Source organism: Bos mutus, chromosome 19 (assembly GCF_027580195.1).
Source record: "Bos mutus isolate GX-2022 chromosome 19, NWIPB_WYAK_1.1, whole genome shotgun sequence".
Taxonomy (NCBI): Eukaryota; Metazoa; Chordata; class Mammalia; order Artiodactyla; family Bovidae; genus Bos; species Bos mutus.
In genome coordinates this window covers 41560994-41587444 of record NC_091635.1, presented here as the reverse complement: position 1 = coordinate 41587444, position 26451 = coordinate 41560994, and the positions used below count along the sequence as shown (strand labels likewise).

General features: G+C 47.6%; 2 protein-coding genes and 1 non-coding gene across 5 annotated transcripts in view; 1 reads left to right on the top strand and 2 right to left on the bottom strand.

Annotated features, from left to right (window-relative positions):
- Positions 1-4946, bottom strand: part of MYO18A (myosin XVIIIA) — a 101132-nt gene extending 96186 nt beyond the window's left edge. For 2 of the 3 annotated variants that reach the window (XM_070390340.1, XM_070390341.1), the window contains exon 1: positions 4822-4946. The gene's annotated coding sequence lies outside the window, so the exon portion shown is untranslated. The remainder of the gene's footprint in view (positions 1-4821) is intronic. The other variant, XM_070390332.1, reaches the window with a different exon arrangement.
- Positions 4947-5198: 252 nt separating this feature from the next.
- On the top strand, positions 5199-25759 carry LOC102285770 (cytochrome c oxidase subunit 7C, mitochondrial). The gene is given in 2 exon segments (XM_070357338.1): positions 5199-5246; positions 25475-25759. Coding segments are annotated over 2 exon segments (333 nt in total).
- Positions 12198-12329, bottom strand: LOC138983986 (small nucleolar RNA SNORA72). The gene has a single exon (XR_011461348.1). It is a non-coding gene; the product is annotated as a small nucleolar RNA SNORA72 (small nucleolar RNA).
- Positions 25760-26451: the final 692 nt, after the last annotated feature.

Below are 26451 nucleotides of genomic sequence, written 5' to 3'. Positions count from 1 at the left end.
TTTGTGTATACTGACCTGGAAAGATTCTATACTCTCTTGTTTAATGAAAAAAAGAAAGCTGCAAGATAGTATATAATTTTTACTAAGAACTTTTAAGCTATGTATATGTGTGCATATATACACATGTGTATTATGTATAGTATTTCCACATGGATAGAAAAATGTATACTCTGGGAAAGAGACAAAGATTTTGGGAAAACCAAAGGAGACTTCTGTGTTTTGTCTATATTGTTTTAATTATTGATGGCGAGAATATTTAGCTGGTACGGGTACGTGTGTGCACACCTGCATGTGTTCACTTACGCCTAGGGCCTTTAGATAGTGGATTATGTATAAATTTCCTTCTTCATGCCCTTTATTTCCCACAGAAAGAAAATTTATATAAAATTCTATTTATATAAAATATATGTATTAAACTATAAATACATAATATATAAAATATTCATGACAAGCTTTTAAAAAAAATAGCCTGGAAAGATCCATTACACAAATATATCCGTGATTTTCTCTGTGGAGTAGTGGCAAAGAGGGGTAACACTTGTAGACTTGCTACAGATGGAACCTTTTTTTAGCATGTTACTTTTGTGATTTTAAAGTTCAAAAGAGAAAAAAGGAAGGTTTGACAAAGCAGTAAGCAATCCATTTAGCGTTACCACTGTAAAGGGGTTTGCAAGGGCAAGTTCAAAGCTTGCTTTCTCATGCTTTGAAAAAAGTGACTTGAGGGACTTGGTTAAAATAGATCTCATTGCTGTCTTGTGGCTTTAAGTCGGGGACAGATTTAAATGGGTCACCCTGCAGCTGGCAAAGCAGAAACCCCAGGAAATGGAAACTATAACGTTAAAATCCCAAGACAGGGCGCCCAGACTTGGCTGCTGCGGGTGGATACTTAAAACGATCAGTCCCCCCATTCTCACCGCCCCCCAGCACGGCACTCATAAATAAATACAAAGGAAATACTTTCCCGAGAGAGCCGGCCTCTCTCGCTCGGCCTCTGACCTCCCCGAGGCCTTGATGGGTAGCTAACCCGGCTCACCCGCCCGCACCGAGCAATCGCAGGAGTGGCCCGGGGTGGGGGGCTCCCCTGGCACCTAGCCGGGCCCCAGGACAGCGCAGGGTGACGCCTGTCGCCGCCGCGGAGCCTCTTCCCGGCGGTGCTGCTGAGCCCCGCTGCGCCCCGTGACTCACGGCCGGGTCACACGGAGCTTATCTGGCTCCAGGTGTGCTCGCTCAGTCCGTCTGCACGCTTCTCACATGACATCAGCCGGCCCGCCCGCTCCCCGCCCAGCCCGCCACCGCGCGGGGAACCTCGGCCCTGGCACCTCCAGGCGGCCCGGTCCGGGGCAGCCGCGGCCCCGCGGCGCCTCCGCAGCGATACGGTCTCCCCTGGAACGCAACCATCCCGCAGGTCCCGGGAGAAACAAGTGCAGGAGCTACGCCAGCAGCCCCGCCAGGTCCCCCGCGGCTCTTCCAGGTGCGCCTCCTCGGCCCCACGCGGGGCCTGCCGCAGCCCGCAGGGCACTAACCTCAGCTGACATCCCCACACCCCACCTCCGGGGTGACCTTGAACCAGTCCCGTCCTCTCTCTAGACCTCAGCTAGTCCAACTCCAAAATCTCCAGGGGCCTGAGACTTCAGACATGGCCTTTGCCGAAGAGGTATTCCGTTCAACCACACACGGCAGGTTCGAATCCCGCTCTCCTGCTGACTGGCTGCATGACCAACAGCCCAGTTATCCGACATCTCTGAATACTAGAGAATAACAAAAACAATTCCTTGAGAGTGACTCTAAAGTACTTGGCTGAGAGAAAGGGCCCTGGGCCCTATAAAATCGTCAGTCCACAATTTAAACTGCTGCCTGACTGTAAACTATTTGAAATGTCAAGGGAATGTGTATAATTTACAAGCCACACAATTCCTACCTCAAGGGAAAAGACAGGAAAGTGGGGGTGGGGGGTGGGGTTTTCAGGTCTGCTCCCCACCCTTCCCAATCCAGCTCCCACCACTGCACCACCTCACCCTCTAATTTAGGCTGCCTCAAAAAATGGTGAAGGGGGTGGGCGGGGAGGTGCAGTGAGCAGGCCATAAAGAACCCCAGGGCCTGATGCAAAGCAGAACTTAAAAGCTCCATCAAGCCCCCAACCCAAGTCCGGGGGAAGCCTGTTAATCATAGCACAGTGTGGGCTGGGCCCTCCGGTCCCCTCAAATGTTTAAACTACATGGGGCCAGAGCCCCTCGGTTTTACCCGCCACATCCAGGAGAGGCCTAGGACAAGGCCTGGGCCCCAGGGCCACCCACGGGACCCTGCTCACTCAGATGCTCTGGCTCCAGTCTGTGGTGTCCACTCCAGGTGAGGGAGGTCTGGCAGGGGACTGACCTCTGGTTGAGAAAGAGTCAGCACAGCCCTGCTGCCCTGGAGACCTGTGACACAGCAAGCCTGGATCAAGGCTTCCTGAGTTCCGACAACTCTCTGCTCCACCCAAGCAGGTTGGATTCTCCCTTTCACACAAGCCCCAGTTCTGCCCCTCCCAGTCCACCTTCAGATGTCTGCCTCTGGGGGGACACTGGAGTTTTCAGATTCAGCTTTCTGAAGACACACGCACCCCTCAATGAGCAGCCACAAACTCATCCAATGAAGGGGGCTCCAGGCAACAGGCTGGCTGCCCCAACTGCCAGGCAGTGAGGTTAAGGGAGCAGGCAGGATTCAGGAAGGGCATATACACTTGAAGGCTTCTGAGGACAGCCTGGAGCATGAGAGGAAGCCCTCGGTCACATACCCTGGCACCTGAGCCAGGCCAAGAGACTATAAACAAACCAGATATTCAGAGCTGCCAGGCGCCAGGTCATCGATTGTTCAAAGCTCAAAGCTCCCACAGGAAGTGACCATCAACATTCCCCTCCTCCCTCACCCACCCTGCACTCTCACCTGTGACCCTTCTCATTCCCCTAAACCCCCCAACACAATAGTTTTCCCCACCATCTTCTTGGAATTGAGCCCCAGCTTCAATGTTCCTAACCCCAAATGGACAAGCACACCTCCACCCGAGGCTATATATAACCAACCAGTCATGTCCAGCAACCAGGAGGATATTTCCTGGAAAGTCTTCATCACAAAAGGACAAAGGGGAAGCTGGGGAGGTGGCAGGCCACTGACAAAGAGCCAGTGAGGTCTGTCCGGAAGCCAGAGACTTCAGGAGAGTAACTTTCAATATCCCCAAATAGAAAGCAACTTCTGAGCTAAGAGGGTGGAGAATAGGAGGCAAGGCAGAGCCCATTGCCATGACAACAGGATACCAACCTGCCCAAGAAAAGGGCTCCAGACCTGGCAAGCACCTGGAAAGGCAGCTTGACCATCTAGATTCAATGTCTTGCTAAGGTGATCTTGCTCTTAATCACCTGGACGACCTTTCGTCCTGACCAGCCTGACTGCAGTGCATACACACTCAGCTCATTTAACTCTTTATACGGGGGTTTTACTAGGCCTCCTCAGCCACCAGCATACCAGGCACTCCAAAAGACAAAATGAATCCATATAAATCATTGCCATAGTGAAGAGCGGAGCAAATGCGATTCCATAATTTGGGGGGAACCATCTGAAGGCAGGAAGACCTTAGGCAGGAGAGCTCCTCCTAGGAAACATCCTCCCAGGCCTCCGTGCACAAACACAAACCACGAGGACACTGCCAAACACATGCCCCATTGGCCAAGTGACCAGGCAAAAGGAGCACCGCTTCAAAACCCAGCTGGCAGCCTTCCCCATCCTCCCCCTCCCTACTGGCAGCCTCTCCAACTAATCAGCAGGACACATGTGCCTTGCAACAGGGTGACGCCCCAGCCCCCAGTCCACCCCACCCCCAACAAAGCCCCAATATGCAGTGTGTCCCTGCAGGCCTTATCTCAGCCAGGAACAGCACCCACTCTTTACCAGGCTGGGTACCAGCAGCACCCCCAGCAGGGCGGGGCGGCGTGCGGGGTTGGGGCGGCGGGGGAGGGGGGGGCGGCGATCGCGAACCTTACCACCTCCCCTTCCCATTGGTGAAGCAACTGGCATGACAGGTTCGCAGGGCGGGGCGTCGGGTCAGTCTCTCCCAGAGGCCTGGGGCAGGCGGGCCGACCTTCCCACACGTACCCCACCCCTTGGCAGGGAGAAGCGAGGTGAGCTGCCAGTTGCAGGGGGCAGCCTGCACGCCCTAATCCCCGCAGCCTACGGTTCACCGCCCCCACACCACCCCCGACCTCATCTTCTGTCCCAAGGAGAGGGGGCCCAGGCAAGCAGGGTCTCCATTGTTTTGCCAGCTGTCTGGCAGCTGCTCCTTTGAGAGGAGCCCGGTGTCGGCCTGGCAGTGAAAGGGTTGAAGGCCGCTGGGAGGGATAAAGGGCTCTTCCTCCGAACCTCGGTCCATCGGTCTGTCGAGGAGGGTGCCTGGGACTGGCCTCAAGAATTCTCCTTACACCCCCAGGCTGCAGCCTGCACCCCGCAGCTCGGGGCCACCTGGGCTCCCCCCAGCCCCGAACCCTCCCAAACTGAAGGCCACCCTGTCCGGCCTCCCAGCGCCGCTCGAGCAGGCAAAGGGGCGGGAGCTCGCCCTCCCGCCCCGCTCCGGATCGGCCCCGCGTCCCCGGCGCCGAGCTTCGCGGCGCGGCCAGGGACCAGAGCCGGGAGTCCGGGCCGCCGCTTCCAGGGGACAGGAGAGGAGGAGGAGGAGGAGCCGGCGGGCCCCGCCGCCCGCCCGCCTTCCCGGCCCGAGCCCGCCCCGCCGCCCCTCCACCCCCACCCCGGGCCCGGCCGGTCACGGAGCGGTCGCCCCCGCCGCCCCGCACTCACCGGCCACTGGAGCCCGCCCGGCAGGGAGCAGGAGCGGAGACGCGGCATCCAGCGGCCCCGGCCCGGTCCGGGCAGGAGCGCAGCGCGGCGCAGCGCAGCGCCGCCCCCCGCGGCCGCGCGAGCCGAACCGAAAGGGAGCTCCCTGCTGGCGGCTCCGGGGATAAACGGTCGGCCTTCCTGGCAGCGCCTGGGCGCGCCTCCAGAGCGGGCCAGGCGGCACCGGGCACTGCCCTGGAGACCTCTGTGAGGGTCCCAGAGGCCCTGCCTAGAGGTTCTCTGCACCGGGCAACGGAGGCTGCTGGGCGCGCCCAGGGCGGGCACTGGGGTCACGCTGAGTGTATAAAACAGGCCCTGTCCTAGGCGGGCGCCAGTGGACTATGCTGGCTGTGTCCAAGAGGGTGCCTTCCCGGGGCAGTGCTGTCCAGGTGAGTCTTGCGGGTCACATCTCCCCAGAGCAGCTCTGCAGAGGCAGACGCAGGATGATGCTGGAGGATGCTGTACGGCCCAGTCCAAAGCAGGGGCTGCCAAGGGGGCACTGGCAGGATGTACCCCCCAGATTCCTGGTGGGCTGGTTTGAGAGAGGCATGCTTCAGGTGGAGCTGTCTATGGGGTGAACCAAGACCCACCGGTGATAGCCATAAGTGGCTCGCACTCCCTAAAGGAGCCCAACAATACCAAAATTAACAGCTTCAGAAGCTCTTAGGAATGAGGTCTGCCCCTGGGTCCTCATGTCCTGTCAATATCAGGTGAGCTGCTCTACCCATTGAGAAGGAGTGTTAGACTCTCCCAAAGAGGCCAGAGGCATTTAGAGAACAGGTTTCCAAGAAAGGGCTTACGTCTTGAGCTGAGAGAGAGAGGTGGGTGCTTCTACAGGCGGTGTCCATACTGAAGGGAGGTACCCAGAATGTGGAAGAAACTGAGCCGGGTGGTGCAGGAAGAAGGGTGTAGCAGACAAGGGCAGCTGCCTCCATAAACAGCCCAACCCGGAACTTCTCCAGGCAGAGGTGGCTCAACCTGACACACCAGGGAAGGTTCAAGCGAGGGGATTCAGGAGCTAAGAGCTGAGGATTAGCTGGGCGATCCTGAGGAATAGACCACACCCAGAATGTGCATCTTGAATAAAGGAATAGCACGCAATCCAAACTTAATTCAACACACTTTGGCTGAGACCCTGCCAAGTGCCAAGGGCAGCACCAGGCACTCTGAGGAACAGAGAGATATCAGATTTGGACCCTCTCTCTAGGGAACTCACATGGTGAGGGCGAGGGGTGAACTTTGACCTCAGTAGGATTCACCACGGGCTTCCCAGATGGCCCTAGTGGTAAAGAACCTGCCTGCCAATGCAGGGGACGCGGGTTCGATCCCTGGGTCAGAAAGATCCCATGGAGGAGGGCGTGGCAACCCACTTCAGTATTCTTGCCTGGAGAATCCCAAGGACAGAGGAGACTGGCAGGCTCCGTCCATGGGTGGCAAAGAGTCAGACATGACTAAAGCGACTTAGCATGCCCACAGGATTCACCACACTGTCATCCCTTGGATGATGAGATGATGCTGTGATGGATGGCTCATTTGGCTGAAGGAATGAAAGAAAGCTGCTCTGAGGACATGACGCTTCAATGAAACCTGGGAAGCTAGGGAGCACAATGACCATCACAATTGCTTTCTGAGCACGTACCATGTGCTAAACACTATGTCTCTTCCTCACTACAAACCTATTAAGGAGACATTATTTTTATAGATAGGGATTGAATGCATGGACTCAAGAGTCAGGTTGCCTGGGATCAAATCTCAGCTCTGTCATGTCTGCCTGTATTACTCTGAGTGACTTACAAAACCTCTCTGTGCCTCAGTTTTTTAATCTGAAAAATATGGGCTAAAAATGCCCACCTCAAAGTTTAGTTTGAAAATCAAATGAATTTAGTCTTCTCAACAAATGGTGCTAAAACAACTGGACATCCTCCACAGGCAAAAAAAACAAGAGTCTAGACACATACCTTACACCCTTCACAAAAATTAAAATGAGTCATAGACCTAAACATATCCACAAAGCTGTAGAAAGTTAACACAGGAGGAAACCTAGCTGATTTTGAATATGGTGATGATTTTTCATATACAGTATCAGAGGCACAATTTATGAAACAATGAGAAGAAGAAAGAATTAATAAGAAGCTAGACTTCATTAAAATTAAAATTTAATAAAAATTAAAATGTCTTCATAAAAGACAATGTCAAGAGAATGAGAAGACAAACCAAAGACTGGGAGAAAATACTTGCAAAAAACATCTGATAAAGAACTGTTATCCAAAATATACAAAGAACTCTTAAAATTCAATAAGAAAACAAATGATCCGATTTAAAAATGGACCCAAAACCTGAATATACACTTCACCAAAGGAGATATACAGATGGCAAATAAGCATTTGAAAAGATGTTCTTCATCACATGTCATCTTGTTGTTCAGTCGCTAAGTCATGTCCGATTCTTTGCAACCCCATGGACTGCAGCACGCTAGGCTTCCCTGTCCTTCACTATCTCTGGGAGTTTGCTCAAACTCATGTCTGTTGAGTCGGTGATGGAATCTAACTACCTTATCCTCTGCCACCCCTTCTCCACCTGCCCTCAATCTTTCGCAGCTTCAAGCACTTTTCCAATGAGTCGGCTCTTCTCGTCAGGTGGCCAAAGTGCTGGGAGCTTCAGCTTCAGCATCAGTCCTTCCAATGAATACTCAGGGTTGATTTCCTTTAGGATTGTCTGGTTTGGTCTCCTTGCTGTCCAAGGTACATGTGTCATGCTGCTGCTGCTGCTAAGTTGTTTCAGTCGTGTCCGACTCTGTGCGACCCCATAGACGGCAGCCCACGAGGCTCCCCCATCCCTGGGATTCTCCAGGCAAGAACACTGGAGTGGGTTGCCATTTCCTTCTCCCATGCATAAAAGAGAAAAGTGAAAGGGAAGTCGCTCAGTCGTGTCTGACTCTTCGCGACCCCATGGACTGCAGCCTACCAGGCTCCTCCGTCCATGGATTTTCCAGGCAAGAGTACTGGAGTGGGGTGCCATTGCCTTCTCCGACACATGTCATAGAGAATCGCAAATTAAAACAACAAGATACCATTACACATCTGTTAGAAAAGCCAATGACTGGAACACAGACAATGCCCAATGCTAGAGGGGGTGAGGGGCAACAGGAACTCTCATTCATTGCTGATGGGAATGCAAAATGGCACAGCTTCTTTGGGAGACAGTTTGGCAGTTTCTTATAAAGCTAAACACACTCTATCCATATGACGCAGCAATTGTCCTCCTTGTTCTTTACCTAACGGAGTTGAGAACATATCCACACAGACATCTGCACACGGATGTTTACAACAGCTTTATATATAATTGCCAACACTTAACAAGCAACCGAGATATCCTTCAGTAGCTGAATGGTTAAACAGACATTTTATTTTATCCAGACAATGTATTCTTATTCAGAAATAAACTATTAAGCCATGAAAAGACATGGTGGAGCATGTATATTATTAAGCAAGAGAAATCAATGTGACAAGGCTATATGATTCCAACTCTGTGGTAAAACTGTGGAGACAATAAAAAGATCAGGTGTTGTCAGGGTTGTGATAAGGGAGGGATGAACAGGCAGGGCACATAGGATTTTTAGGGCAGCGAAACTACTCTATTTGATACTACAATGATGGATGCATGTCCTGATACTTTTATCCAAACCAACAGAATGTAAACACCAAGAGTGACCCCTAATGTAGACTATAGGCTAAGCGATGATGATGTGCTGTGTATGTTTATCAGGTGTGACAACTGTCCCACGCTGGTGCAGGGTGTTGACAGTGGGGAGGCTGTGTGTGGGGAGGTGAAGAGGGTATTAAGGGAACACTGTACTTTGAGCTCAGTTCTGCTATTGCTTTAAAGGGAATTCCCTGGCAGTCTAGTGGCTAGGACATCACACTTCCACTGCAGGGAACATAGGTTCGATCCCTGGTAGGGGAACTAAGATCCTACGTGCTGTGTGGCACAGCCTAAAAAATAAAATGGCTTTAAAAAATAAAGTTTACCAACTTTTAAAATAATTCAGTGAGTTAATGAGTAAAAAGGGCCCAGCATATAGGAAGCATTCTGTAACTTTTAGCTTTATTGTCATAACCTTCCCAACTCTCAGCTAAGGAAACAGCCTGCCAGTGGCAGCGTCGGGATTCAGATTGAGGTCCCCAAGGCTCAGAGCCCATGTTTTTTCCCTATATCATGGCAGTGAATAAACAGAGATATTAACACCTGCTTTGTTTATGTATGTCCACATCAGGGCACTTGGAGTATTACACGATGTTCCTAAGAGCTCCTCCAGCCTGGACCAGGAACTGATTTCAGAGACCTGGCAAGAACGAAACACCAGGGCAACACCCACAACGATTTTGCCTCAAGCTCACTTGTTTTTAATCTTTCACGTCTCATAGGTCAGAATAATCCCTGTACTGGTTCTAAGTAAAAGTGGAGTCCCCTCCACCCCTCATAGAAAAACAGCACATCAGTGTCCACTTAAAATAGCTCAGATGACCACAGAAAGGCTGGTTTTTCCAGAAAATTCCTAAGCTCCCAAAGCAATCTGACTTGAGTGGAAAAGCGCCCTGAGCAAGAAGCCTGGTGATAATAAAAATTGATTACAACAATTGAACCCTCATGGTAGGTCACCATCATGCTAACCCTTTGGCCAGAATTGTCTCATTTAGTGCTCAGTCTCACCCTATTACAGAGGTGATGTTCTTTTTTATATTTTTTAAAATTATTTTTTTCATTGGAGTATAATTGCTTTATATTTATATTTAGTATAATTGCTAAAGCTGAAACTCCAGTACTTTGGCCACCTCATGCGAAGAGCTGACTCATTGGAAAAGACTCTGATGCTGGGAGGGATTGGGGGCAGGAGGAGAAGGGGACGACAGAGGATGAGATGCTGGATGGCATCACCGACTTGATGGACGTGAGTTGGAGTGAACTCCAGGAGTTGGTGATGGACAGGGAGGCCTGGCGTGCCGCGATTCATGGGGTCGCAAAGAGTCGGACACGACTGAGTGACTGAGCTGAACTGAGCTGATAATTGCCTTACAGTGTTGTGTTAGTTTCTGCTGTACAACAATGTGAATCAGCTGTATGTATACATATATTCCCTTCCTCTTAAGCCTCCCTCCCATCACGCCCCCCCAACACCCTACCCCACCATCCCACCAGGGAGGTGATGTTTTTATCCCCATCTTGCACATTAGAAACCAGGCTGAGGAAGATGAAATAATTTACCCAAGTCTACACAGCTAATAAGTAGCGGAGCCCGGAATGCTTGCTCTGAATCACGCAACTGGGCTGTGTTCAGGGCAGAGTGGAACACTTGGTCTAGCAGCTGTTAGCGAGTTCCTTTGCCTCTCTAAGCCTCAATTGCCTCATCTATAAAATGGGGATAATAATAGTGCCTACCTCATAAGCATGTAAGGATAAAACAAGCAAATTCATTTAGAGCAATTAGCCCAGTACTTGACAGATCGTAAATGGTTAACAGATGTCAGCCCTTGTTAATCTCTCTGACTCTCCCCATCTGTAAAATGGAGGCTGATAATAATGTGTAAGTCATAGAGGTACTGTGAGGCTTAGGAGAAATGGCAAATGTAGAGCATGTAGATGATACTTGTCACATAGTAAGCTACCACAACATGACCCTCCAGAAAGGACTGCAGGTAGGAAAGTCATTTTAAAAACTATATACATATATATATATATTTAATGTGGACAATTTTTTTTAAGTCTTTACTGAATTTGTTACAATATTGCTTCTGTTTTATGTTTTGGCTTTTTGGCCGTGAGACATGTGGGGTCTTAGATCCCCAGCCAGGGATCGAACCTGCACCCTCTGCACTGAAGGTGAAGTTTTAACCCCTGGACCACCAGGAAAATTCCTAGGCAAGCCATTTTTTTCAAGCCCACAGAATTGCATAGCTGCCTGATAACAAGTGACGTTCAGATGACAAGAACACATATTGAATACTGTTCCTTAAAATGCATTTATTAGCATAAGATCCTTTATTCTTTTGTACAGACACTTGGAATGTGGGTGGAGAATGCTCTTTAGGGAACTTGAAGCTAAATCCTAGGAAGAGAGCACCTGCCGAAGGTCAGCCCAAAATAAAGGAGTGTATCTCTGAAATGACATTAAAAAGTTTTATTTGGGAGGACTTCCCTGGTGCTCCAGTGGTTAAGAATCCACCTTCCAATGCAGGGGATGTGGGTTCAGTCCCTGTTGGGGACCTAAGATCCCACATTCCCTGGGACAACTAAGCCTGTGCACTGCAACAAAGAGCCTGTGTAGAGAAAAGGAAAAAAAGTTTTATTTTGAGGAAGTCCAAACACAGACGAAAGCAAACAAAATAAGACAACAAACCCCTGATTATCCATCACAAAGTTTCAATAGTTATGAACTCATGGAAATCTTATTTCAACTCTACTCCCTCCCATAACCTTAAAACAAATTCCAAATTATATAAAACAAATATCATATCACTTCATCTGAAAACATTTTAGTGTATGTGTCTAAAAGATAAGGACTTTTTTAAAAACAAAACCACATACTATTGTCAAACTTAAAATTTTTTAACAATAATTCGCTGATATCATCAGAAAATCAGTGTTCAAATGTCCAATTATCTCCATAACATTTTTTTTAAAAAACTACTTGTTTGATTGAATCAAGATTCACATGTTGCAGTTAATTGACTTTTTTAAAAAAATATAATTCACTTAATGAAAGTGAAGAAGTGAAAGTGTTAGTCGCTCTCAGTCGTGTCTGACTCTTTGCTACCCCATGGGCTGTAGCCTGCCAGGCTCCTCTTACCATGGGATTCTCCAGGCAAGAATACTGGACTGGGTTTCCATGCCCTCCTCCAGGGGATCTTCCCAACCCAGGGATTGAACCCAGATCTCCCACATTGCAGGCAGATTCTTTACTGTCTGAACCATCAGGGAAGCCCAATTCTTTTAACGGCAACAGGTAATCATCAAATTAGCAATGGTTATCTTCAAATGTTACGCTGCATGTGTGCTCAGTTGCTCAGTCGTGTCTGACTCTTTGCAACCAGGCTTTTCTGTCCATGGGATTATTTCAGCAAGAATACGGAAATGGATTGCCCTTTCCTCCTCCAGGGGATCTTCCAACCCAAGGATCAAACCCACGTCTCCTTTGTCTCCTGCATTGGCAGGCGGATTCTTTACTACCCAGCCACGTGGAAAGCCCATTATTATACTAGTTATTCAGTAATTTCTCACGTTTGGTCAGATACCTGGAGTCACAGACATTTTCCACATAAGATGCATTGTATAAGTCAGGCTTGATTTACTACCGGCATTTATAAAACCAGAACTAAGGAAAGATCTAGGTCTGGAGACACAAACATGGTCTCAGTGTAGCACATGTTTAGCCTGCCCAAATTATTACAAAATTAGAGGAGCGAGAATATTCGCAGGACAAGACTGTTAAGTATCTCTTATATCTTTTTTATCTCTCCTATCTCTATATTTTTTCCCCTTGCAACTTATCTGTAGAAGAAACTAGGTCATTTATCCTACAGATTTTCCTGTCTGGATTTTGTTGATGGCATCCCCATAAGGTAGTTTAATATGATACTCAGGCCTCTGTATTTCCTGTATATTGGCAAATCTAGAGGCTTGAGCAGATTTGAGTTTTATTTTGAAGGGACAAATACTTCATAGGTGGCATGGTCTTCTTTTTTTAGGAAGCATATAGTATCCTTGTCTCTCAAATGACACTTAAAAACATTAGAAATATATGATTAACTTTATTAGAAGTATAAGAATATGAAAAGAGACCATCCCTCAACAGACGTATGGGTGAACAAAACGTGGCATTTATACAATGAAATATCACTCAGCCATAAAAAAGAAGGAAAAATTCTGACACAGGCTGCAACGTGATTGAGCCTTAAGGACATTATGCTAAACGAAAGAAGCCGTATACAGAAGTACAAATGCTATATGAGTCCACTCACACGAGGTACCTAGAATATGCAAATTCATAGAGGCAGAAAGTAGAGTAGAGGTTACCAGAGTCTAGGGGAGGAGGAAATGGGGAGTCCTTGTTTAATGGGTACAGAGTTTCTGTTGGGGATGATGAAAAACTAATGGAAATGAATAGCGGTGATGCTTGTACAACATTATGAAAGTAACTAATGATGCTGAATTATACACTTAATGGTAAAAATGGTAAATGTTATGTTATGCATTATGAGTGAGTGAAAGTCACTCAGTCGAGTCCGACTCTTTGTGACCCCATGGACTATACAGTCCATGGAATCCTCCAGGCTAGAATACTGGAGTGGGTAGCCTTTCCCTTTTCCAGGGGATCGTCCCAACCCTGACCAATCATCCCAAGACCAGGGATTAAACCCAGGTCTTCCGCATTGCAAGTGGATTCTTTACCAACTAAGCTATCAGAAAAGCCCTATGTTATGCATATTTTACTACAATAAAACAATATTTAAAAGAGCCTAGCTATTGGGAGTTCCCTGGGCAGTCCAATGGTTAGGACTTGGAGCTTTCACTACTGGGGCCTAGGTTCAAACCCTGGTGGTTGAACTAAGACCCTACAAGCCACTCAAGTGCAATTAAAAAAAAAAAAAAAGAACCCAGCTATTGCATAGAATATGGGTCCTCTTACACAACTTTGATGGCCTCAGTTTATATGTCTACTTTTGTTTGAACCTGCAGCCTTACTCCTTCTGTATTGATCTGCACATAGTTATAGGGTTCAATCCATGCTCCCAAGAATTTCATGGCCTTTGCCTAACTCTGCAACAAGCAGGGGATCCACAGTCCCACCAGCCTCCAGCCCAGTGTTCTAGATTATAGACATCTACAAGCAGAGCTGTGGAGGCAGCCAGGACATGGGCTTCTGGAGTTATGAGGCTTGAAATTGAGCCTATTTTGCCATGAGAGCTTAACCGCTCAGCTTCCATTCCAATAAAATTAGGGCTGTGAACTCCTACCTCGCAGGGTTGTTGTAAGGATGGAATAAAGTTGTGTAATGGTCAAGTGCTGTACCAAGAGAGGGCTTCATGTTTTCATCATGCTAGCAGTGACTCAAAGAGGATCCAACTAGGATATAGGTTTATCAGCTCAATGGGAAAATAATGTCTCCGGAAGTTAGTTACTTTTAAAAAATGTTTTTAATGTATTCATTTGGCTGCACCAGGTGTTGGCTGCAGCGTGTGGGATCGTCGATCTTCATTATAGTATGCGGGACCTTTTTGTTTCAACATGTGGAATCTAGTTCCCTGACCAGGAATCGAACCCAGACCACCTACATTGGGAGCGTGGAGTCTTAACCACTGAACCACCAAGGAAGTCCTGGTGGGGTACTTTGCAAGCTAAACTTTTCTTGACATCATTCTTGGTGATGTCAGTAGTAGAGTAACAAACTGTTAATGCCAACACTGAGGGTTCCCTGGAGATATGGGATTTTTCAGTGTCAAAACAGAAAGTTCCATGCAAAATGGGACAAGTTAGTCACCCAAACCATGACCTACCAATTGCTAATCTAGGGACTGCCTCTCAGGCTTGCTCACTGCTGCCTATTTGACCTGACTTTTCTTCTCAACTTGGCCCGTAGAATCTCTTCTTCTGAATCTCTTTGCTGGACATACTTCTGTTTGTCTTTCAGTGTTGGTGCTTCCTAGGATTTCTTCCTTGTGTTCTGTTCTTTGGATCTTGCACCCCCTCCTTAGGAGATCTTGTTCATTCCCAGGACCCCCAAATACCTCCCAAGCCATGGATAACTCGCAAATTTCCATGGCAGACATCACACTAGAGGGCTTGGTACTTTCCCCATCTCTTGCAAATACCCCAAGTAAACTGTATCCAAAGCCAAGTGTGCAAGCCTTCCTCGCTGACTTCTTCCTTTTGGTTGATGACTCTAACTCTCAGTCAGTAAAGCCAGAAATCCACTCCCCCTGCCTCCTCCCTCTCCCTCCATCCCCTCCTTCTCAGAGCTCATGTCCTATTGGTTCTTCTCATTAACTATCTCTCCAGCCTGCATCGTTTATCCATCCCCATTGCACTGCCTCAGTTCAGGCCTCATCAGTTCTGGACCAGACAATTGCAACAATCTCCTCGCAGCCACCTGCTCCCTCCTCATCCCCTCTGACACATCTTCCAGTGATGTTCCTAAAATACCAACTCGATCATGTCACTCCCCGGCTTGGAATTCTTCAAAGGCTTCTGATGGCCTAGTACAGGGATCAGCCAACTTTTTTGTAAGGTGTCTGATAGTAAATATTTTAGGCTTTTCACATGTCTCAACTAGTCATTTCTATGCAGCACAAAAGCAGCCGTAGACAATATAGAAACCAATGATCATGTCTGTGTCCCAAAAACAGTTTATTTATAAAAACAGATGGTGGGGACTTCCCTGTTGGTCCAATGGTTAAGAATCCTTCTGCTAATGCAGGGGACATTGGTTCGATCCCTGGTCTGGGAAAATTCCACATGCCGTGGGCAACTAAGTCCTTGTACCTACTGAGCCCGAACTTTAGAGCCTGTGAGGCGCAGCTACTGAAGTCTGCGTGCCCTAGAGCCCCTGCTCTGCAACAAGAGAAGCCACTGCAATGAGAAGCCTGTGCACCACAGCTAGAGAGCAGCCCCTGTTTGCCACAACTAGAGAAAACCTGAGTGCAGCAATGAAGACCCAGTGCAGCCACAAAAAAAAAAAAGATGTGGGCCAAATTTGGCCCAAGGACTACACTTTGCTAACCCATGGCCTAAGGAATAGTGTCCAAGCTTATTAACATAACCCAAAGGCACTTTTTGCCTTTCATGGTTGTTCATGGCGGTCCAAAAATCAGAGATCTCACTTTGCCGACAAAGGTCCACCTAGCCAAAGCTACGGTTTTCCAGCAGTCATGTGCGGATATGAGAGTTGGACCATGAAGAAGGCTGAACGCCGAAGAATTGATGCTTTTGAATTTTGGTGCTGGAGAAGACTCTTGAGAATCCCTTGGTTAGCAAGGAGATCAAATCAGTAAATCCAAAAGGAAATCAACCCTGAATATTCACTGGAAGGACTGATGCTGAAGCTGAAGCTCCAATACTTTGGCCACCTGATGCAAAGAACAGACTCATTGGAAAAGACCCTGATGCTGGGAAAGATTGAAGGCAGGAAGAGAAGGGGGCAACAGAGGACGAGATGGTTGGATGGCATCATCAACTCAATGGACATGAGTTCGAGCAAACTCCAGAGATAGTGAAGGACAGGGAAGCCTGGCATGCTGCAGTCCATGGGCTCACAAAGAGTCGGACACAACTGAGTGACTGAACAACAACAAAAAGCAGTAGCTCACCGATACTCAGGACCTAGACACCAACTGCCTGAGGCCCAAGGAGAATAGCTTCCACTGCAGCAAGCAGGACTCTAATTAGACCTTGGAAAGAACTTTCATAGCTGTTAAATGATTGTTAAAAATTGCCCCAAGTTGTGGAAGGAGACAAAGGAATACCATCTCCTGTGGTTTTCTGACATGCTTCAGACGAAGCCCTGTTTGGCCACTCCCAATTCTGGCCTAACAATATCAGGATAAATCAGGATAGATGCATCAAGCCGCTATTCCCTGCAAAGCACTGTTAAGAGCAGGACTGTGTGTCCTCTTTCCACAAAGCACAGCACCTTTCCCCCTCCTGCGACTGAGATGCAAAGACATCAGAGATACATGCAAAGTCACACAGCAGGATGGATGGAAATAACCACTGAAGGCCACGGTCAAGGGGAGTCACAGCAGTGTGTAATTAATTGTCGAGTGAAATCGTCATGGAGGCTCAGAGGAGGAACAGAGCAGAGGAGGAGTCAAGGAAGGCTTCACAGACAGAGGCTAGGATCAGAGCCTATAATAGTAGGATTTAGATGGTAAGAGCACTGCTTGCCAAGGAGCATTGTGCACCTGGCACTTTATTTACTTTATTATCTTGTTTAATCCTCACAACAACGCTGTGAAGTGGGTATTATTAGTCTCTCTTTAAGATTTTTTTTTTTGATGTGGACCTCTTTTTAAAGTCTTTATTGAATTTGTTACACTATTGTTTCTGTTTTATGCTATGTTTTTTTGGCCAAGACGCATGTAGGATCTTAGCTCCCAGACCAGGGATTGAACCCACACCCCCTGCACTGGAAGGTGAAGCCTTAACCACTGGGCCACCGGGGAAGTCCCTGTCAGTCTCTTTTTATACAGAAAAGAACCCCCAAACCCCTAGCTGCTTGTCCTAGATCACACAGCCAGTGAGTGGCAAAGCAGAGCTGGAACCCAGTTAGTTTGGTCCTAAAGCTGACCAGGGCAGAGCTCCCCAGGAGGGACTGGAGCAAAGGGTGGGAAGAAAGTCCAGGCATGGCCCCTAGCGTGGCTGGAATGGGAAAGAGTGGATAGCGAGTGAGGTTGGGGCTGACTCATAGAAGATGCTGGATGCCAGGTTGAGGAGCTTCAGGTGGTTAATTCAGCTGGAGTGCTGACCAGGAGGCAAGTGCTGGTTGGGAGGGAGGGAGGGGACTGTTCAGGCAGGAAGGTGCTGGGCAGGTTCAGCAATGGCAGTGAAGGCAGGTCTGAGCCAGGGAGGTGATGGGGGGACTGGAAGGAGGGGGACAGCGTAGGAGAGATTGGGAAGGAGGATCTGTGTGGGGACTCAGCTAACAATAGCCATAGGAGCAAGTGAGGGAGGAATTAGTAGTTGATTTCACAGTTCTGGGTGCATGAGACAGCAAGGCAAAAGCAACTCTCCAGAGAGCTAAGGTTAACACAATGGATAGGGACTGCCCTGCTGGTCCAGTGGCTAACACTCCGAGCTCCCAAAACAGGGGGCCTGGGTTCAATCCCTGGTCAGGGAACTAGATCTCACATGCCACAGTGAAAATCAAAGATCCTGCAAGCTGCAACTAAGACCCGGTGCAGCTAAATAAATAAATATTAAAAGAAAAAAAAATACAGTGGCTAATGTTTATTGCAATCAGCTACTATTGGCAAGTACTTTACATTTATAAACTCATCTTCACAGTGTTCTTAGAAGGCAGGGTTCATTTTTATCTCCCCTACCTTTTTTTTTTTTCCAGATGAAAGAACTGAGGCACAGAGAGGTTAAGCAACTTGTCCAAAGCTATCCAGCTGGTACCTGGCAGATCTGGGATTTGAACGCAGGCAGTCCGGACCCAGAAACCTTGCTCTTAATCACTTTGCTATCTTATATCTGTTGAGGTAATGCTTTCAGGAGGAAGCAGGGTTCCCCACTCCCATGCCACATTCCCCAACCTCAAGGATCAGGCAGGAGAGTGATGGCCAGTGCAGGGTTTTTTGCTCAGTCAGACCTCAGGTCTCTGCTGCTCCCTTGAGCTGGTTGCCTCTCACTATCAGGCAGTGAGCCTGAAGCACGCCATGCTGGGGTCTGCACTTTGCCAGCTGCTACCCCTCCATGCAGGAGGGCTCCTGGAACCCAGGGCTGTCTTGTTAGAAGGGAGCAGGGGAGGATGAGCAGGCCGGCCCAGAAGTGGGCGCACCCGATGCAGGCCACAAGAAGGTGCTGGCGGGGAAAGACCCCACTGGCAGGGGAAGAACTGCAGCTCCACCAGGTTCAGGAGGAAGCAGCCCACTCTCACCCCCAATTCAGGAGGATCATCTTTTTTAGTACGAGGGGTCGGGGTAGGAACAGCCATGAAACAAGCATGGAACATCCACCCCAAACAGAGGGGATTGCCCCAGCAGGAGGACCAACCCCGTAAAGGCCCCCAGCACCAGGTGGGTGAGGTAGATGGCCAAAGGCCTGTGTGACCTCAGGTTGGGGTCCTGGGCTGCAGCCTCCAGGCACTAGGGGAGAATTCTCTCTCCCACCAGGAGCTGTGCCTCTAGGAAGTGAGAAGACCCCAGGAGCTCCAGTCTGGATCCCTGAAATCTCAAGCTTTAAGGAAGGAATTGAAGTAAGGGGAAGGAAGAGGAGGGGAAGGGGGAGAATATAAAGCCCCAGCAGCCAGATATTTGCATAACTATTTCTGGCCCTCAGCAAGAGCTCCAGTTCCATCTGTGCCTGACGCCCAGGCGTGCCACTTGCTGCCTGACAAGGACAAGAAGAACAAACTGGCAGAGAAAAGGACACTGAGGAGGAAAGGGTGGACGCAGCAACTCTCCAAGTTTCTCCCCAACACAACCGCGAATTAACCAAGACAGTCTGCACGCTTAAATGCTACAACTGGGCTTCTGCAGAAATGTTCCTGACTGATGAGATTTTGAACCTTCCAGCTGTCCTGGGCACTTTTTTTTTCAGACTTACATAGCACCAGGCATGTTTTTCCCAAGAGGCCACAGCAGACTATCCACAACTTAGATAGTTTTTCCTCCAGGTTCCAGGGTCACAAATAACTTTAGTCCCCATGGCAGGATCTGGAAGAGATAGGTCTGACAGCCCCCATTCTTGCCAGGTGGACCCTCTTTAAGGCCTCACATTGTAAAAATCTTATCTGACTTTACATGTCTGTAGCTTCTCATCCTGGGAATTACTGAAAATATTTCCAAGAATAGTTTGGGGGATGGGCATTGACATCCCTTGGCTTCCCTGGTGGCTCAGTGGTAAAGAAACTGCCTGCCAATGCAGGAGACGCAGGGTCAATCCCTGGGTCAGGAAGATTTCCCTGGAGAAGGAAACTGCAACCCAATCCAGTATTCATTCCTGGGAAATCCCATGGACAGAGGAGCCTGGCGGGCTCCACGGAATTGCAAAAGAATCATCGTGACTTAGCGACTAAACATAGTTGTTAGGGGAAGCACACTGATTGAAACCGCCCACCCTGGCCAGGCACCATAGTAACCACTTGCATGAGTTGTTTTATGACAGGAGATCCTGATAAGGAATAGGGAACTAATAAGCCACCCCCAACAGCAAGAGTTCGGGAAAGGTTAAAAGGAGACACCGCGTGTCCACCCACTTCCCAGAATCCCTCTCGTTAGCATCCATCTTGGCTGAGCGATGCATGCGCCACCAGGAAAGACTCTGAATTAGAATGATTGGCCAAAGACCACCCCAAAACTAATCCCATCACCATAAAACCCGAGACTGCGAGCCACACGGCAGAGCAGTTCGCCTGAGTTCCCTTACCCTACTGCTCTCCACCCGGGTGCCCTTTCCCAATAACGTCTCTTGCTTTGTCAGCACATGTGTCTCCTCGGACAATTCATTTCCGAGTGTTAGACAAGAGCCCAGTTTCGGGCCCTGGAAGGGGTCCTCCTTCCTGCAACATAACATTGACACCCGTTATCACCATCAACCCCATCTTTCAGGCTCCCAAATGCACACTCTAAATAAACCAGCAGCTTGGCTTATTGTGCAAACTCAGGGGCTAGATAGGACTCCAGCCTTCACCACTGACTTCATTGCCTTCCCTCCCCTTGTCTCCTAAACAGGATCCTGGAGCCGTCCCTAGAACATTTCTATCCCCCTTAACTTTCTTTCTTTAAAAAAATACTTATTTATTTTTGTTTATTTATTTGATTGTGCCAGATCTTAGTTGCAGCACTCTACATCTTCTAGGCTTGACATGTAAACTTCTAATTGCAGCATGCGTGATCGAGTTCAAACTCTGGCCCCCTGCATTGGGAACGTGGAGTCTTAGCCTCTGGACCATTAGGGAAGTCCCTCTCCTTAACTTTCAAAACGTCAAGTTCTCAACATGAGTGAACAAGTGTTGATGTTTCTGGTTACCAGGGCTTTAAGGCAATGGATGAGAACACAATCTCTCAGGAGAACTTTGAAAATGGGGCAGAGATCTATCTGTGCCCAGCCCGGGTTTCTCAACCCCAGCTTCAACCTTAGCACATTGACATTTTGGACCTGATAATTCTCCTTTACAGGGGACTGTCCTCTGCATTGAAGGAGGTTTAGCAGCATCTCTGGCTTCTATTTACTAGATGCCAATAGCACCTGACTTCATCTCCAGTTGAAGGCAATGGCAACCCACTCCGGTACTCTTGCCTGGAGAATCCCATGGATGGAGGAGCCTGGTGGGCTGCAGTCCAGGGGTCTCGAGGAGTCAGACACGACTGAGCGACTTCACTTTCACTCTTCACTTCCATGCATTGGAGAAGGAAATGGCAACCCACTCCAGTGTTCTTGCCTGGAGAATCCCAGGGATGGGGGAGCCTGGTGGGCTGCCGTCTATGGGGTCGCACGGAGTCAGACATGACTGACGCAACTTAGCAGCAGCAGTAGCAGCAGCCATCTCCAGTCGTGGCAATCAAAAGTGTTCCCACTGGGATTTCCCTGGTGATTCAGTAGCTAAGACTCCATACTCCCAATGTGAGGGGCCTGGGTTTGATCCCTGGTCAGGGAACTAGATCCCGCACGCCACAACTAAGAGTTTGAATCCTGCAACTAAGACCTGACACAGACAAATAAATAAATATATATATTTTAAATCTTCATTGCCAAATAGCCTCTGGGTAACAAAATTGAGAACCACTGGTTTAGGCTAAACAAACTGTTTTCTTGCTTGGAGCAGGGGATGATAGAGCTGACCTGCAGATTCTAAGATCCAAAATGAAAAACTGCAAGAGAGGTAAACAAGATGCTGTGACTGGCTAGAAGTCAGGGAGCAGAGCAAAACCCCACATCACAGAAAACTGAATCTCCAATCAACTGGCCAAGGTCACACAGCAAGGACCCTGCAGTTAGGAGCAGTGAGTCCCCAGGTTTTCCGTCTCACCTCTGGTGGGTCCAGTTCTTCCTCTGAACTCAGACCTTCCGGGGTTGCAGGAGGCTGCTGGACAGACTTATCTGGGCTTTCCTTGGAGCCACGATCATAGAGGCTAGTAAGAAGAACCGAGGCCTGGGAAGACTTCCAGGCCATTTCTTAGGGGATCCCTGCCCTTCCCCCAAACTCTAGGATACAGGGCCAGAGAGTGGCAGTGCTTGGAAATGTTCTCAAGCTCCTCTAGTTCCAGATCAGTAGTACAGATTTTTCTTTTTGCCTCAGGCCCTAATGTGGCCTGGCACAATACTGTCACTGATCCTGTCTGTATAGAGAACATTATTGTGTTCAACAAGAATTTTTTTTTTTTTGCGGTCGTTTAAATTTTTAAAAATATGTTTTTATCTTAATTAGTGAGTTTTTGACATTCCTTCAATTTTGTGCCTGAGGCTACTGCCTCCCTCACCTCACTCTCACCCCAGCCCAGCTCAGTGGGTCCCCAACAGGTCAGCCTGAAAGGCGCAAGTGAATGCTGAGGTCACAAATGGAAACCCGTGGGCTGAATTCTGCACATAAATGTGTTTTGACTGGCTAGCACTGTGTTTTCAAAAATGTCTTGATTTGTTGCCAATCTTTTTAAAGTCAAGAGAATCACATAAAAATCCACATTTCTGGCTTCTTTTGAAACGTTGGGTGATCTAGCTACACTACATACCATAGACAATGGCTGGCGGGACCTGGTTAGTGGTTTTTGGCTTAGGGTAGGAAAAAAAGTGAAAGTGAAAGTCACTAGGGCGTGTCCGACTCTTCACAACCCCATGGACTATACAGTCCATGTAATTCTCCAGGCCAGAATACTGGAGTGGGTAGCCTCTCCCTTCTCCAGGGGCTCTTTCCAACACAGGGATCAAACCCAGGTCTCCCACATTGAAGGCGGTTTCTTTACCAGCTGAGCCACCAGGGAAACCCAAGAATACTGGTGTGGATTGGGTAACCTATCTCTTCTCCAACAGTTCTCCCTGACCCAAGAATTGAACTGGGGTCTCCTGTATTGCAGGCGGATTCTTTACCAGCTGAGCTACCAGGGAATCTTAAGGTAGGAGGTGCTGTCCAACTTCCCTCAGACACACTCCCCCGGCTTCTCCCACTTATAAGACCCATCTGATTTTCTGTGCCAGAGCTGGTTTATGCCTGCTTACAAGAGCCAATGGTCAAATTTCTAGAGTCAGCTGTTGAGCACACTCATATAAAAAAATTAAATTAGGGGACCTCCCTGGTGGCCCATGGCTAAGACTTCCTGCTCCCAATGCAGGAGGCCCGGGCTTGATCCCTGGTCAGGGAAATAGATCCTATGTGCCACAACTAAAAATTCACATGCCTCAACTAAAGATCCCTCGTGCAGCAACTAAGACCTGGCACAGCCAAATAAATTAATAAAAATAAATAAATATTAAGAAATCTACATGGCACAGCACTGCAAATCAAATATAATTCAATAAAATCAGTTTTTAAATTAAATTATATAAACTTACAATTAAGTACATTAAATTGAAAATAAAACTCAACTTCCTAATTACTACTTTTACTATTTTACTATTGCTGTTCAGTCGCTCAGTCACGTCCAGCTCTTTGCGACCCTTTGGACTGCAGTACGCCAGGCTTCCCTGTCCTTCACTATCTCCCAGAGTTTGCTCAAACTCATGTCCATTGACTTGGCGATGCCATCCAACCATCTCATCCTCTGTCACCTCCTTCTCCTCCTGCCTTCAATCTTTCTCAGTATCAGGGTCTTTTCCAAGGAGTTGGCTCTTCTCATCAGGTGGTCAGAGTATCGGAGCTTCAGCTTCATCATCAGTCCTTCCAAGCTTTTACTATAACTATTATTTTACCATTTTATTATTATCTATGCTCTTGAGGTTATGTATACCTATTACTCCTGTATGGTGGAAATATTTTATATTGGTGTACTACTGCATCTCTTCCCAACACTGTGTTCAGTTTTGTCATGTTAGAGGCACGAAATTGGCCACAGTAGGAGTAGTTACAACATGGAAATTGGCAAACACCACAAAACAGGGCTTGTTCATTGTGTAGCTGATTGTCTAGGCTTAAGTTGTTATTTTGGGTTTTTTTTTTTTTTTTTTTGGCTGTGCCATGTGGCTTGCAGATCTTAATCTTGGACTAGGGATCAAACCCTGGATCCCCAAGAGGGAAATCACTGAGTTCTAACCACTGGACCACCAGGAAATTCCCTAGACTTAAGGTGTTGGTGGAGAAATATTAATAATGTAGAGTAAACTTAGTGCGTCACTTCTATAGCCATTGTATTGTGAATAGCACAAAAATTTGAGGAACTAGCCTTCCAGTATTTGAAAACTGCTATGCAATTCAGCAAGGAAGTTACTCAGTTGTTAACCAACAAGTCAAATTCAGACAAAAAGAAATCATAATCGTCGCACTTTCATTTTATGTCTTAAACAAAAATATCAACCAACATTCATGTCAAAACTACACCTATTTGGAACTTCCCCGGTGGTTCAGTGGTTGAAACTCAGCACTTCCAATGAAAGGGGAGTGGGTTAGATTCCTGGTTGGGGAACTAAGATCCCACATGCCATGCATTGCAACCAAGAAAATTAAAAACAAAAACACCTATTTATCATGTATAACTTAAGGTTGATTACTGATACAAGCGGCTCTCAAAAATCAATGAAAGCATTTTGTGGGAATGAATTGGCTAAATGGAATTGACAAGAATGTGGTATATTTTGTTATTTCTAAATTGTGTGCTACACGTTCTTTATACGTACAAAACATTTTAATAACCTATGTGTTTGTACACATCTTTCCAAGGAGCCAGTTTTTAAACATTTACCAGCACACCCATGTTGGCATCTCTTTGTCATTCTTACCCCAAAGTTTCTTGGTTAAGAAGGTAGTTACTTGCTCTTTCATTTTCTTCCCAATTCCTTGTTTCATATGATCCCAGGTGGGCAACACTGGAGCCCCTTGGCTAACAGAAAATTACTCTGAATTCGCTTTCTTTGCAGAAACCACCTACCTCATGCCAGGCTATTCATATGTGCACTGTTTGAAGTTTTCCCAACAGCTAGTTGAGATGGATGTGATTATCCCCACTTCACAGATGAGAAAACTGAGTAGCAGAGCCAGGATTTAAATCTAGGTCCGCTGCCTCCAAAGCTTGTGCTCTTCCTATGACGCAGCCTCCCAAGCAAGAGACAAACATGATCTAGAGCCCACAGGGTACGGGAGAAATACCTAGACATCTCTCTGATCCCAGTTTTTAAAAAAATGGCATTGAACCTGAGCCATAGACAAGGACTGCTCTGGAGCCTTCCTTCTCCTCCTTCCCATCAGCAAGGTAATCTTTCAGTCTATTCTAAATACTTTTTATGTTCACTCTGGATTCTGGAGACCCCCAGAGTCAGGCCCATCACTTTCCTCCCTGAGAGGGTGTGGTTGTCGCTGGGAACTGGAGGCTGAAATAAATCTGCTGCCTGCTCTGGGATGCTGCAGAACTGGAAACATGCAGAACATGGGCTCTTTATCCCCAAGATGTGGGGGCCCTGAAGGAGGGAAACTCAGAAAATGGTGGAGCCAAAACTGAGACAGGACCTCCCTGGTGGTCCAGTGGTTAAGAGTCTGATTTCCAGTGCAGAGGACATGGGTTCAATCCCTTGTGGGGGAACAAAGATCCCACATACCACAGGGCAACTAAGCCCAAGCACCACAACTACTGAGCCCACACACTCTAGAGCCCATGAATGGAAACAAGAGAAGCCCAAGCACTGCAACTAAGACCCAGTTCAGACAAATAAATAAAAGGAAGATTAAAAAAAAAAAAAAAAAGGATCCTTGCTGTTAGAGGAGCAAGGTCGTGAGGCAAGGAGCAGTAGGTTTGCAGCCGCCATTTCTTCCGCCTCCGGTCTCTGGATCTTTTGTAGAGTGTCCAACAGCGCTAGGCTGGGACAGAGCATCCGGAGGTTCACAACCTCAGTGGTTCGTCGGAGCCACTATGAGGAGGGTCCAGGGAAGAATATACCATTTTCAGTAGAAAACAAGTGGAGATTACTAGCTATGATGACTTTGTTCTTTGGGTCTGGATTTGCTGCACCTTTCTTTATAGTAAGACACTAACTGCTTAAAAAGTAATCCATGAGACAGATAGAAAGAGGAGCATATTAAGAGGTGCAGTCTCTTAAAAGGATCAATCCCTTGAACTCAGCATCCTAGATATGTTTGTAAATAAACTTATAGCATAAATCCTTAATGCCTCTTCTCTGAAATATGGAACATGATAATTGAACATGTGCTTACATTTTGTTTGGGTAATATTGCATTATTAGTTTCTTAATTAAATATGCATTTGATTTAGCTTGTTTAAAAAAAAAAAAGCTGAGACACACAATGGGCATTCTTCATGTTTAGAATCCTACACACTCATTACAACAGAAACTACAAGTATACCCCCATCCTCCACTGTTCAGGACCAAGCTGTGGCCAGGGCCTGCCAGATCTGGGAAGTTCCCTCTGAGCAATTTCCAGGTACAGACACCCTGACAAGTTACCCATGCCGAGGCATCGGTGAGGCCTGGCTTGGAAACCGCCTGGCCCCCAGAAGAGCTTGGCCGCCAAGACCAGGAATGAGTCAGAAGGTGGGGCTGTTCCATTCCCAAAGCAGAAGTTCTTACTAGTGAAAATCCTTTCTCCCTGCTTGGTAGAGGGGCCTGGGGAAGTTTGGGGATGAAGTTTAGAAGTGTTTCCCTGGGAGAAAGCCCTCTTCTTTAGAAAGACTTCCCAGTGTGTCTGACTGTCTTGATGTCTCCAGCATCTGATTCTGAAAT